This window comes from Phycodurus eques, chromosome 21, assembly GCF_024500275.1.
Source record: "Phycodurus eques isolate BA_2022a chromosome 21, UOR_Pequ_1.1, whole genome shotgun sequence".
NCBI lineage: Eukaryota > Metazoa > Chordata > Actinopteri > Syngnathiformes > Syngnathidae > Phycodurus > Phycodurus eques.
Window position 1 is genome coordinate 13,030,011 of NC_084545.1, and position 14,380 is coordinate 13,044,390.

At 42.4% G+C, this 14,380-nt stretch overlaps 1 protein-coding gene across 2 annotated transcripts; it reads right to left on the minus strand.

The window, feature by feature from the left end:
• Nucleotides 1-3,880: 3,880 nt before the first annotated feature.
• si:dkey-12l12.1 (uncharacterized) lies at nucleotides 3,881-10,817 on the minus strand. 2 transcript variants are annotated; one of them, XM_061666777.1, is made up of 6 exons: nucleotides 10,689-10,817; nucleotides 8,462-8,509; nucleotides 4,788-4,898; nucleotides 4,583-4,699; nucleotides 4,329-4,409; nucleotides 3,881-4,251 (listed from the first exon to the last, which is right to left on the minus strand). In XM_061666777.1, the coding sequence occupies exons 1-6, from the start codon at nucleotides 10,809-10,811 to the stop codon at nucleotides 4,201-4,203; spliced, it is 531 nt and encodes a 176-aa protein (XP_061522761.1). In that variant the 5' UTR covers nucleotides 10,812-10,817; the 3' UTR covers nucleotides 3,881-4,200. The 2 variants fall into 2 exon arrangements, with proteins under 2 accessions (XP_061522761.1, XP_061522762.1); XM_061666778.1 differs by lacking the exon at nucleotides 8,462-8,509.
• Nucleotides 10,818-14,380: the final 3,563 nt, after the last annotated feature.

Consider the following 14,380-nt stretch of genomic DNA (forward strand, 5'->3'; position numbering starts at 1 on the left):
ATTTATTATACAGTAATTAACATTCAACATCAACATTGCCAACACAGGCACGCTTGTGAGGCCGTAACTTTTTTGAAATTTTTTGAACCAGCCTATGCTGGCTGAAAAGCCTCGTTCTTGAGGTTCGGCAGCACCTTCTTCAGCCTCTTCATTGTTGTCATCAGGCAAGATTTGGTCGTAGAGAGCTTTGGCCGTTGTCTTGATAATATTAGTGTCCAACCTCACTGTCTTTTCCCTGCAATCAGCAATCCACAATGCCCATGCAGCTTCCATTTTCACAATTCTCTTATTACGCAGAGTTACCACTCGTTTCGCTTCCTTATTGAAGGTTATTGAAGCAGTTTTGCGGATGTTTGCTTCCTCTTTCTTGATGTACCGCACTGTAGATTCATTCACGCCATAATGGCGTGCCACAGATGCATAACTTCTGCCCTCTTTGATCAAAAGACTACCACAAATACAATAGAAATATATAAGTATATAAATAAAACATCCAAATTATGTATATATATATATATATATATATATATATATATATATATATATATATAAAATGTATAAATATAATGAATACAGCGCATCCATCCATCCATTTTCTAGCGCTTGTCCTCATTAGGGTCACATGAACTGGAGCTTATTCCAACTGCTATTGGGTTAGAATGGCGGGTTAGACCCTGGACAGTCAATCCCAGGGCACTGTAGACATACTATACTAAATGCTATATTTCACACTCCTTAATTCGCACCTTTGGACAATTTAATTAACCTTCAATTAACCTATCACGCATGTTTTTGGAATGTGGGAGGAAGTCAGAGTACCTGAAATTGTAAAAAAAAAAAACAAAAAAGTAATTGTTGAAAAAAAAAAAGTAACACCAGTCAAAATGAGCCTTACTAAAGGTAACATTTTTATTGCAGCACTTCAACATTTTGTCATTGTGCACAATACTGTCGCAGATAAGTGCATATAATGTATTGTGTTGTGTTTTTTGTAAGTAAAGAATCACATCGGATTTATGCAAATGTGACGTTGAAGTGATAGAATTAACAGATAAGCTATATGTGAGACTGCCAAACAAAGCATTTGTTTATGATACAAGCAAAAGTCCCACGAAAAAAAAGACTCCCACGCACATCCATCCTGTAAGGTCAGCGTGCAGAGGAGTTATATATCAAGTAACAAAACATCCATTTCCCGCTTTCTGGTTTCACATTTTCATCAGTAGAACATGAGTGATGCTGCTGTGACAGCACTTGGTTGGTTTTGGATGGTTTTGGCGGGCCCAGGGCAATTTTGGGAGGGGCGTTGTCAGGCGAGAAGAAGGGGGGCGAAGGGGCTAGGGGGAGAGGGAAGACAAGAGCCGCTCTTGTCTGTCTGATCCGATAGGAGGTGGCGGGAGATGAAAAAGGGGAACGAGGCGAATCCAGCCTGAAAGCTTGGTCGCAGTACAGCGGTTAGCTTGAAAATAGATGAGAAGGATCCACAGAGGGGACACGAGGAAGGGAATACCTCGTCTTCACTTTCAATGACCACAAAACCACACAGGAAATTTGCTACAAACATTTTCTGCTTTGATCGTGAGATGAAATCAAAGTAAGATTTTGATTGTATAGTGCAACTTGGGTTGGTTTAGCCTTCCATTTATATGGCGCGCAACCAATGACAAATATGTCTTATCCATGCTGCCATCATTCAATAAGAGCTGTCATGTGGCAGTTAGGAGATGTTAACTAACTGCTTTTAAATACCACATACTGAATGGTTTGGCAAACGATCACAGCGTTTCTGTTTTAGAGACGACCCGGACTTGGTTTAGATTTTAGTCTTCGTCCCACTTGCATGTTGTTTATGAGGAGAGGCTCTCGTCAACAAGCGACAAACACTTAGAGCAGTGGTTTCTAGTGCCTGCGAAGCACTTTGACCATAAAGCCCACTAACTACATACATGAAATTGTCAAATAATGCATATGTCTCTGACGACACCATTTTGTTGGCTGCCATTGGCTTCGACACACATCACTACGAGACAGTCATTATGACTCAGAAAAATAGTTTGTGTGTGACAAATGCTGTGATTGAATACCCTTTTTAACATATTTACCATCATGACGGAATGGGTGACCTTTGTAGTATTTGGTCATCAGTGGGACATCATGAGGAGTTTTCCAGGTACAACATTGTGTGTTGTGGGTCTGACACGCAGGTCATATTATCCCTTTGTGGCATAACAGTTGCAAACATGACGCTTTGGGTAATAATACATGTCCAGCCTCTGTGACTAGGAATTTAGGGTTGAGGTTTTGGATGAATGTTTGTGTAACTCATTGCTGTTTTCAGTTAAAATGGGGAGCTTTTTAGGTAGTGATGTAGCTAGGTAGATAAATAGGTAAGGGGTAGCTAAGGAGAAAGGTACAGTAGGTAGCGAGGTCAGTAGGTAGGCAGGCAGATGGGTTGTTACAGAAGTTCGTTGATAGGATTAACTGAAGGTAGAGAGGAAGATGGGTACATTTGAGTTTTCAATTAACCGAGCAAGAATGTTTTGGGGATGTGGGAGCAAACCGGAGTAACCGGCGAAAACCCACACAGGTACAGAGAGAAGATGCAAACTCCACATAGGCGAGGCCAGACTCGAACTCGGGTCCTCAGAATTGTGAGGCAGATGTCGTCCACCGTATATTCCCCCAGACGGAGCACATTCAATATCACTAAAATGCTTCTGCTGGGGAGAAAATTGTCAGTTTATTCCTTCACTTGCATCCACAACACCTCAAAAGACATCCTAATAGCTACTGTACATGCTTTGACTGGTAAATGAGTGGTGGATGAGTCATGCGGTTCATTTGGATTATCCTGTAATGTACTCGCTCTCCTACTCAGATTGCCTCTTACTGGGGGTTTTCTGATAAAACCATTTGAGATATTAGTCTTGCAGCTTTTATTTCCAACCCATCACTCATTCGGTGATTTATTGAAACTCAGCTCACCCTGATGCTGTAAATAGGCAGAGTTGTTGTTCAAGCTCTGGTTATGTGCGCACATTGACGTCAGCGTCCTGCAGAAGCACTCCAGCCTAATCTGCTGGTCTGGACCACAATGTGTTTCCATTTTGTGGGCAAATTAATTAAAAGTGACATGAGATATTTGAATGGACGTATTATGATGCAAGAAACAGATGGGCTAATCTACATTTGGAGTTTTTTTTCTCCTGCATCTTTCGCTCACACAAACACCATTTGCACTCAGTAGGCTTTTTACCCTCTTTTCAAACCATAAAGTGTACCTGCAGCATTGCCATCTGTGGTTGGAGACTGAACCCTTTGCTATTTCCTTTTATGAGTCAGTCATAGGCGGTTTTGCAGGTGCCCGAGTGGGTAATATAAGGTATTAACCAAGCAAAGCGACAGGGAAAGATGACACGGCATCAAAAAATGGCTTAATGGTACACTGAGTGCGGCTGGTTAGAGTGTCTGCCTCACAGCTCTGAGGACTGGGGTTCAATCCCCGGTCCCGCCCGTGTGGAGTTTGCATGTTTTCCCCGTGCCTGCGTGGGTTTTCTCCGGGCACTCCGGTTTCCTCCCACATCCCAAAAAACATGCATGGTAGGTGAATTGAGAACTCTAAATTGCCCGTAGGTGTGAATGTGAGTGCGAATGGTTGTTTGTTTGTATATGCCCTGCGATTGGCTGACAACCAGTTCAGAGTTTACCCCGCCTCCTGCCCGATGATAGCTGAGATAGGCTCCAGCACGCCCGCGAAGCGGCTCAGAAAATGGATGGATGGATGGATGCTACACTGAGTGTTAAAGTGTAGGTGTACTCCACTGATTTAGAAATAAATCTCCAACAAAGCTGGGGCTTTTTCAACTAAGTCTTTATTGAAATCTCATATAATAACACAACAAAACATTTCTGCAAAAATATAACCCTCACTATCTGATAAAATACAATAATGGACGAGAATGCCTTATGTATCTTTTGCTAATTTTTCATAACATGCAGGCATTACATATTAGAACCTTAGCATATAATTGCTAACTGATCAATCGACTATCTTACAGCTGAAACAGTAATGTTAGACACACACAAACCAATAAACTGCTTGTGCGTTTGTCTGTTTTCCTTCTAAGGTCTAGACACATCTCTTCTTGTGTATGTCGACTTAACCATAATAATAACATTGCACTCTGCTGTTATTGTCTTCTATATGCTTCTCTTGGGTCTTCCATTGTGTCTGTCATTCTGTGGATCTCCCTGGACAGAAAACAAACACATCTTATGACAAAGGAGGTTTTTGACAGAGGGGAAAATTACATTACAAGATGACTCACCAGGACAGAGAAAGCCTCGGACCGACCGGAATTGCCGTATTTGGGCTGCTCGTTCGTCACCTGTCTTCTTGCTCTGATCACCTGGAGGAGAAAAATGATTCTTAACATTCAGTCGCAATGATAATGTCTGATTTTTTGATTCATTTCAAAAGCCCTGTCTGCGATCAGTGCTTGCTGCACATCGATCCAGCCTGCACAACAAGGCTCTTTTGCCTCAGCTGTTTGTCTGCTCGGGGGTTGTCATGGAGACTCACCTGTAGGGGGTTGGATTTCTTATCGTTGCTAAGGAGGGAAAAGGAGCCGACACGGGATTTACGCTTGTTCTTCTTCTTATTCGCTGCTTGAGCCAAGTGTCGCCTGGACCTGTCAGCCTGGAGGAGAGTTGACAAGGCAATTAGAAACACACACACGCACACACACACACTTTCCAACTCATCTTTGTGATGCATGTGGATTCACCTGGATAAGACTGTTTGGAAAGCCTTTCGCAGAGATTACTCCAGGAAGGTTAGAGTGAACCGGGTAGGCGTGGCCTCTCTTCTCCAACTGTCTCTTCCGCCTGAGCAGGACCTACAACATAATACAATCACAGTCGTCATGCTCAAGGACACAGGTGGAGGTCTCTGTGACTGTACAAAGAATCAAGTTTTATATGATGCGGAATGATGCGGGCCCCCCGCCCCAGCCCCCATCTTGGAGTCGTCATCTTATTGTGGTGGAGGGGTTTGTGCGTCCCAATGATCCTAGGAGCTAAGTTGTCTGGGGCTACACACCCCTGGTAGGGTCACCCATGGCAAACAGGTCCTTGGTGAGGGACCATACAAAGCACACTCAAGGACCCCTTAAAAACATTGGACCTCGTTTTCCCTCGTCCGGACGCGCGTCACCAGGGCCCCCCTCTGGAGCCAGGCCCTGAGGTGGGGCAGGATAGTGAGGGCCTGGTGGCCGGGCCTGCACCCATGGGGCCCAGCTGAGCTCACAGCTCACAGCTTTGGTGGTCGCTGAAGTAAAAACTCGGGCATGGGAGGAGTTCGGTGAGGCCATGGAGAAAGACTTCTGGACGACTTCGAGGAAATTCTGGTCCACCATCCAGCATATCAGGAAGAGGAAGCAGTGCACCATCAACATTATGTATAATGGGGTTGGGGCGCTGCTGACCTCAACTCAGGAGGTTGTGAGTCGGTGGGCCGAATACTTCGAAGACCTCCTCAATTCTACCGACACGCCTTCTCAAGAGGAAGCAAGAGTCTGGGGGCTCTGAGGCGAGCTCTCCTATCTCCGGGTTTGAGGACACCAAGGTGGTTAAGAAGCTCCTCAATGGCAGGGCGCCGGGAATGGATGAGAACAGCCCAGAGTTCCTGAAGGCTCTGAATGTTGTGAGGCTGTCCTGGCTGACACGCCACTGCAACATTGCGTGGAAATCAGGGACAGTGCCTCTGGATTGGCAGACCGGGGTGGTCCTTTTTAAGAGTGGGCACCGGAGGGTGTGTTCCAACTACAGGGGATGACAGTCCTCAGCTTCCCCAGTATGGTCTATTCAGGAGGGTCCATCTGGAAGTTGATGCTCAGATTCAGGAGGAGCAGTGTGGTTTTCGTCCTGGCCGCAGAACAGTGGACCAGCTCTCCACTTTCAGAAGTGTCCTCGTGGGTGCACAGGAGTTCGCATAACCAATCTACATGTGTTTTGCAGACTTGGAGAAGGCGTTCAACCGTGTCCCTCGGGGGGTACTGTGGAGGGTGCTCCGGAAATATGGGGTACTGGACCCCCTGATAAGGGCTGTTCATTCCCTGTATGACCGGTGTCAGAGTTTGATCCACATCCGCGGCCAAAAGTTGAATATGTTTGAATACGAATAGTGAGAGTTGGACTTTGCCAAGTCTGCCCTTTGTCACGGGTTCTGTTCATTACCTTTATGGACAGAATTTCTAGGTGCAGCTGAGGTGTTGCGGGGTTCTGGTTTGGTGGCCTCAGCATTGCGTCTCTGCTTTTTGCAGATGATGTGGTTCGGATGGCTTCATCAAGCCGTGACCTTCAACTCTCGATGGAGCGGTTAGCAGCGGAGTGTGAAGCGGCTGAGATGAAAACCAGCACCTCCAAATCTGAGACCACAGTCCTCGGTCAGAAGAGGGTGGAGTGCCCTCTCCGGGTTGGGGAACAGATCCTGCCGCCAGTGGAGGAGTTCAAGTATCTCGGGATCTTGTTCACGAGTGAGGGGAGAATGGAGCGGAAGATCGACAGGCGGATCGGTGCAGTGCTTGCAGCGATGCGGACTCTGTATCGGTCTGTTGTGATGAAGAAAGAGCTCAGCCAAAAGGCAAAGCTCTCTATTTACTGGCGGCGGTTGATTTACGTTCCTAACCTCACCTCTGGTCATGAGGTGTGGGTCATGACCGAAAGAACAAGATACAAGCGGCCGAAATGAGTTTCCTCCGTAGGCTGTCCGGGCTCTAGGGTGGGTGAGAAGCTTGGCCATCTGGGAGGGGCTCAGAGTTGAGCTGCTGCTCCTCCGAGTACGGGAGGAGGCCTTGGGGATGACCCAGGACATGCTGGAGAGACTATGTCTCTCAGCTGCCCTTGTGATCCCCCCAGAAGAGCTGGACGAAGTGGTTGGGGAGAGGGAAGTCTGGGCTTCTCTGCTTAAGATGCTGCCCCCACACCCCAACCTTGGATAAGCGGAAGAAAATGGATGGATGGAATGACGCCCTCCATGTAAATCTAAATTCTGTTTCTTTGGTTTTATGACCAGTCGAGCTTCACCCATTTATGGAGTAAAATGGTCATAAAAATCCTTTCCTGCATTTCTCATTGATCTGAACATAAACAAGGAAATGTTATTGATTGCGCCTGTGCGCACTAACAAATGGACTGTCAGCACGAGAGGCAACAGGTTTCCAAATTGGACTTTGTAGTCAATTTATTACATTGCTGCAGGTTGTTGACTTTATCAATAATTCATTTTTCCGAGCTAAATAATCAAGTAAAAAAGGATCTTCCTTCTTTTCATCCTTCTTAACTCCATTTCTGACTTGAAATTAAAGCCATATAAACATTGGCCTTGTGCGTATTTGTTATGCTATTCACAATGCTCACTGTGATTGCCCTTGACCTATATTGCAATGATTGTGTCTATTTTTCATCACATTGCTGCATGTGGCTATTTGGCACTGACACATAATTGGAACATGCATCATGTCATTCTATGTTTCCAAGCTGCCAGGAAGCCAGATTACTCATCTGGGCTCAACCATGTTTCCATGGTCACACCGCTATAGCTTTATTACAACTACAACATGTATCACTGATCTAATCTTAATAGCTTTGAATGCAGCTGTTTTGCATTTCACGGTGTACAGAAGATTAAAATCAGCAACCAAGCTATCCTTAATTTTATTTTCCTCACTCAACTGCAGCTGCTGCCTTCCTCACAAAACACAAACCCTTTTTCGAGCGAATGTCGACTGTCTTCTATGAGGGACAGTCAAAAATATTTACCTTTATTTATTGCAATAGAAAGGCAGTATACACATAGAAATAAAGCCTAAAAAAAAAACGACACCAATTGTCCATCGATGAACAAGGGCATGTATGCCAGCCTCGTGAAATTCATTAGGCTGCATTTTCAACCAGTTTTTACAGCTTGCTTATCTTGTTCATCATCAGAGAAGTGCTTGACCCTGTACGCCATCTTTTAATGGTCCAAAATCAGTGTCAGTATGGGGGATGGGTTATGGTTTGCTTGTCACGGAGATCAGTCAAAGCAGGCTTTTGTTCTTCGCCTTTGATCCTGGACACCCAATTTTTGACTGCTGTGTGCCTGTTGCAGCTTCCCCATACACATTTTGCAACCTTTTGAAAATGTTTAGTGGTGGTTCTCCTTCCATAGCAAGAAATTCAATCACAACTCTCTTCTTCTGACAGGCATCCAACAATGATGTCATTTCCAAAATGGCTGACAGGAATAGGACAGGCTTAAAAAGAAACTTCAAACAAGTATTTAAACTACAAACTAAAAAAAAAAAAAAAAAAAAAAAAAAATCTATAATTAGTAGGTTAGATCAAACTGGGCTCTTTACTTTTTGGCTGCCCCTCGTACTTGTGTACGACCAGATGATTCTAAAAAGGTGGCATATACCTGTTCTTCATTTGAAGGCATTGGCCGTTGCAGGCCCCGATCACCCGTCTGAGAATAGAATGAGAAAGCGCATATGATAAATGACAACATTAACACATTCTATTCTGTATCTATGATGTATCATTTTTACGTCATAGTAAAACAAAACAAAAAACGGGAAATGGGAATTGAATTGCTTTATAGTGTCATATTCACTGAATCACCACATTGCAGTTTAGCGTAGAATTTTTCACTCAAATCCATTTCCACTTTCATTTACAGTAGTTGAATAAGACCAAAGAACACCCACCTAATGAACATATTGTCATATCACTACCTCTATGATAATATCAATCAAAGTGAGCATTTTGTAAAATGGTATTTTTGGAGCATTTGGTTTTGTTTATGTACAGGCGGACACAATGTTGTGGCCATATATTTTTCCTGCCCCTGACAAACAAAAAGTAAACATGGTGGGTTAATCATGTACTTTTCCATTTGTTCTACAGCCTTTATTTAACATAAGGTAAAACCCATCGCGCCCCATTGTGCAGTGCCATAAACTATCTTTTCAGATATTTCACTGCCTTGTACGTGCTAATGACCTTTGTGGAAGCCAATTTAAGATGAAGTTATATGTGATTCTGCCTCAGTTACAGCTACGTATGAAGCTCACAATTGCTTGCAAATACTGTAATGACTTTTCTAATTACTAAAAGCAAAGCACATATACATTATGTCACTAACTTCTTTAGATTGAGAAGAAATTTCCGCAATGTCTCCCCTCCTTGTAAGGGAGAAATATTTTTGTCAACTCCTGCAGCTGTACAATGCATAGTCCAGATGAGGAGGATTATTATGGACAAAACACCATGACTTTGACGAAAAATGCTTAACCGCACATTTGAAGTTAAACAGCCCTGCGGCCACATGAAACAACAACAAAAAAGGGCAGAGAGGGATTTTTGTTCCACACTGGTTTTATTTTGGGTGTTTTTGCTATTATAGCTGAAAAAAACATTACAATGAGATCCTGCTCCAGTTAGGCAATCTAATTATATATCATTGCTGTGCAGGGTTATTTTGTCTGTTGCAATCTTGAAACACATTTGACCGCTACTGCTGTCACACACAGCTGCCTCTTTCCAGGGAAGGAACACTAAATGAACGCAAGAAACAGGATTCATGGCCCTTACACCTACAAATATGGAAGGAAATATTGTTGTATGTTGATGTATTTGACTTTTAAACATGTCTATAGGCATTTTTGATACTGGATGTGAAAGAGGGTCTTGCTCACAATCTATGTTGCAGCGCACTACAAGGGTTTTTGATGGATCTTGGTTTGTGCACAAAAAAAAAAAAGATCCTCCTCAAAGTTAAAAGTGTAGAATAGGCAGTCAGCCCAACCACAGTTTGAAGAGGTGTGTCCGAACACTTTTGAACATATAGTGTAAATGACATGAAAGCGATCACATTACAATAGATTCTATTTAATAATCTAATTTATACTATAATAGAACAGTAGAATATTGTTTTGTACCATCCGCCTATCCATTTTCTTTAGCGCTTATCCTTACTAGGGTCGTGGGCTGTTGGAGCCTATCCCAGCTATCTTCGGGCAGGAGGCGGGGTACACCCTGAACCGGTCGCCAGACAATCGCAGGGCACATACAAACAAACAACCATTCGCACTCACATTCACACCTTCGGGCAATTTAGAGTCTCCAATTCATGCATGTTGTAGCATGATTCTATCTATATTTTATTTTCTGGAAGATGCTTGTCTCCATATTTTTTTCATATAGTGTACTGTAGAATCATCACGCAACAGCTACTGACCCCCAGATACAATTAAAGTGAAAGCATTACATTATTCGAAAATACCTATTTCAGATTAGATATATTTGATATATTTTGTGATCTATGCAATGGATAAATTCCTGTTTTTTTTTTTTTTTTTTTTTTTAGCATTTAAGTGATTTTAAAATGCATTTTCATAAGAATGACTGATTTAGATGTGTCCTCTTGTTTTAAGAATGTTAAATTGATGCATCAATGAAGCATTTTAACATCAGAACATGATCTTGATGGAAAAAAGTGTTCATCCCTACAGTAAGCAGTGAATTATTTCCTTTCCTTTAAAAGGAAGGAGAGTTCTTCCAATTTAGCTGTTTCAAGTACAATGTGATGATGAGAGATCTTGGCAATGCTCTTCACTGGACATCCATCAGAAGAAGAGTCCTACCTGCTCGTCCGTCGTCTGGGTGTTGACGCACAAGTCGGCCGGGCTTCCTCCCGAGCAGTCAAGCGCATGAGACAGCAGGCTCGCCTGCAGGCAGAGCAAACACAGCCACACAGTAAAGCCCATGATCCAGTCTGGAAGTAGAGTGTTCCCAGCCCCTGTCAGCTCCTTACTTTATACTCTCGGCTCCTCTAATGAGGACCAGATGCGGGGAAACATGCGTCCGTGCCAGCTTCACACAGACACACAGCCCACCGCAAGCGAGGCGCTCCACGCCTGCAGCCAATGGCCTGCGGTCCTGCACAAACATGTAAGACATCTTCTGGAGCAGCCCCACGACCACCACCTTCACCCTTCTGAGCTCACAACCCCACAACCCCATTGACCAAAAGATGAGTTGATATACAATGTTACACTTAGTCCATCAATCTTGAATGCTGCCAAACAGAGTCAGCTGACTACAAGGAAAAGGAAACTTGTGTTCTTAGCCTTTCAACCAGGGGTGTCCAAACGTTTTCCTCCAATTGTCGCCTACAGAAAAACTTTGAAATTCTTTAATATTGATGTATTAAATGCACTAAAACAAATCCATCAAGCAATTATGTTTTTTTGTTTTTTATAAATATATATATGTTATAGCAATTAAAATGCTACACAATGGCTTTCTGTTAAAGGTAATAAGGCAAATGGTTTAGGATTTTTCTGCATTTTGGGGTTACGGCCCCGCATTGAGCTGCAGCACATCTCCACATTCAGAATCAAAATACGAGCAATATTTTGCAAGATGAGGATTGTTAATGGGATATATTCACAAATCGGACCCAAACCATTTTTGATTTTCAAACTGAATAATCTTTATTTACTGGGGCAATGTTGTTGCTATTTTCGTTGGAAACAGTGTCTTTGCATTTTTGCTGATCGAGAAAAGCTCAATATGAAACCAATTTCTTATTTTTTAGTAGTCTTGGTAGTGACACCCACACTTTTCACGCTGTTCCCATTAACGTTGCGGTGGGCCGCAAATGGCCTATGGGCCAGACTGTTTGACACCCCTGCTTAAACAAATGAAACATCCCTGTTTATTTTTTTCCTCTCAGCATATGCAGACAAGTTTGTGGCTTAATTTCACTTCAGGAAGCCCAATAACCATTTGGAAACTCACATAAACTGTTTTAATGGCTACAGTGTGGCTCACATATACACGCATACACATTGAGGAAGCATTTAGCACACCTTATGTGAGAGATTTATTTTATTTTTCAAGTCTTTACAATGTTGCCTGCCAGAAAGAATGCATCTCTTGGACGGGGTAAGTAGCGCATGAATAGGCAGCTTGTCTAAAGGTGTATTACACGATGGAAGGAGTGACTCGGAAGGAGGGAGTGAGAGTAGCAGAGGAGGCTAATGTCTTCAAGCCTCGAGCACCGAGTAACAGAGGAATTGTTTCCTGCTGGTATTGGAAACATGTGCTGCTGAGAAAATGCAAAGATTGTTGAGGCGAAACATGTTTAATTTCCTCTTCAGGTTAAGCCATTTGTACAACTTTACAGTTTTCTAACATATCAGTTTAAAGACGTGCTTGTTACCAAACTACCACAACTTCCCGAAGCAACCTAAAAGTTATGTGGCGACTCTTCTTGCAAATGTCTCCCAAGCCAAGACCACAACTGCAGGGGTGATGATGGGTTGGAAGGAAGGGATGTTCAAGCCTGCAGAGAAGGAGAGAAAAAGTGAAAAATGACCTTGCAAACAATGGTTGTTCTTGGCAGTCAAACCATAATGATCTCAAGACGACAGCTACTGAGCAATTTCACTAAGCGGCTCATTTCAGCGTCATAGTCTGTGTTTGTATGATATGTTGAAATCAAAGCAACATGGCTTGCTTACATTAGCCTCATGAAAACCAGAGTGAGTCCTTCTGATGACACGCCAGTGAAATGTCTTATTAGAAATATCCCATTAGGCGCCTGGAGACGTGTAAAATCCCAATGGGAAGCCATATGTGGTTCATCAATGAGCTACCAACATTGTGCTGATGATGATGCTCTGCGGCAAGCATAGGCTGATGTAAAAAACTGTAAAAAAAAGATGAGACGACAGGCCATGTGTAACACAAAGACACATGTCGTATGTCATTGTGAGGGTGGGGAGACACAACACAGCTGTTTGGCAATGATTTAGGAAACAACATCTGGGTCAGAAGAGACATGACTCACGCTGTTATAGATGTTTTGAATTCGTTGAAACATGCTCTTCATTGCTACTAATTACTGATATTTGTCTTATTTTAGAGACATTTGCAGATGTTTTATGCGGTGCCTCCTCTAATATAGTAAATGACTCTGAGGTGAATGGAACTTGAGCACTTTTGTTTTAATGGGTGTTCTGAGCCTGTTAACCGATCGAGGATTTGTCATGACCAATTGTTGAGATCTCGGCTTAGTTTATGATATTGTATTCCTGTTTCTTAAAGAACTTGTGTCTAATGTAGTCTATTTGAGGTTGGCTACAATATTTCTTCTACCTTGAACTTGTCCATTAATGTTGATTCTGAGTCTTACTGTATTTATTCAACTTGATTATCAGAATTTACCATGAAAGTTATGTTAAGTTTATATGAATTATGTTTGTGTGTGTGTTTTATTTAACCAAGAAAAATCTTTTGCTACTGAGTCCCTGCTAGTTTTCTATTAGACCAAATTTAACACTGTGTAGAAATAAATGTATTGCCTGTTACAAAATGACATCACCTTTTTGGTCCATTTATCAACATAAAGTTACCAACTACTCCCAACCAGGCACAATCTTATCTCAAACCGCACAGACGACTACTTTTTGAAGTGCTCTCGAGATGTTTAGCGTTATTAATCCCACACTGCTTGGTTGCAAAAATGACACGTGACAATCTATTATTGAAAAAATACTCTACCTCATCATTCATTGTTTATCATCATATTATATTCAGTCATGAAAATTCATAACAAGGGCAGTAATGTTTTGTCTTCATCAGTGTGGAGTTTCTGGGCAAAAGGGAAGTCACTGGATATAGCCATCCACTTATCATACATAAATGATAAGCCTACGTAAAACTGCCATTTGTCACTGCATGGAAAACAAGGTGGTTTGGAATGTACACACTATATGCTAACATTCTAGCTTCTCAGCTTCCTTTCAAAGCATTTCCCCCCAAAAAACTTTGTTTCAACAAGTAATCTACAGTGCCGTCAAAAAGTATTGGCCCCCTTCTCAAATTCTTTTTTTCATAGTTTCCCCATGTTAATGTTCCAGATCATTAAACAAATGTAAATATCAGACGAAGATAACCCATGAAAACATAAAATGCATTTTTTAAATGGTGATTTATTTTTGAAGGGGAAAAAAACCCTATACAAAATTACCCGGCCCTGTGTGAAAAAGGAATGGCCCCTTTTTTAGCCCTTTTAAAACGACGGGGCACCAGTGACAAGGCGACACATTTGTATTTCAAATTACCGTAACTCCTCATTACTTTGTGCAATTTTTATCATTCAAACAGCCGCCGAAAGCTCTGAAACTAATAAATATATCTATTACTATGGTGCTAAAAGGGTTAAAGCAATAACTATCTGTGGGCAATCAGCTTTTTTTTTTTTTTTTTTTTTGGAAAGCTGAGTTGATTTTCACTGACCACACCCAAGCTTGATTACCGCCAGACC

What these genes read in the sequence shown, in the direction of transcription:
- si:dkey-12l12.1 (XM_061666777.1), bottom strand. Translation starts at nt 10,811, where the DNA reads ATGGGCTTTACTGTGTGGCTGTGTTTGCTCTGCCTGCAGGCGAGCCTG. An exon ending in TGCCTTCAAATGAAGAACAG is followed by an intron (nt 4,899 to 8,461) that starts GTATATGCCACC and finishes ATTATGTTGTAG; the next exon opens with GTCCTGCTCAGGCGGAAGAG. An exon ending in AGAAATCCAACCCCCTACAG is followed by an intron (nt 4,410 to 4,582) that starts GTGAGTCTCCAT and finishes TTTCTCCTCCAG; the next exon opens with GTGATCAGAGCAAGAAGACA.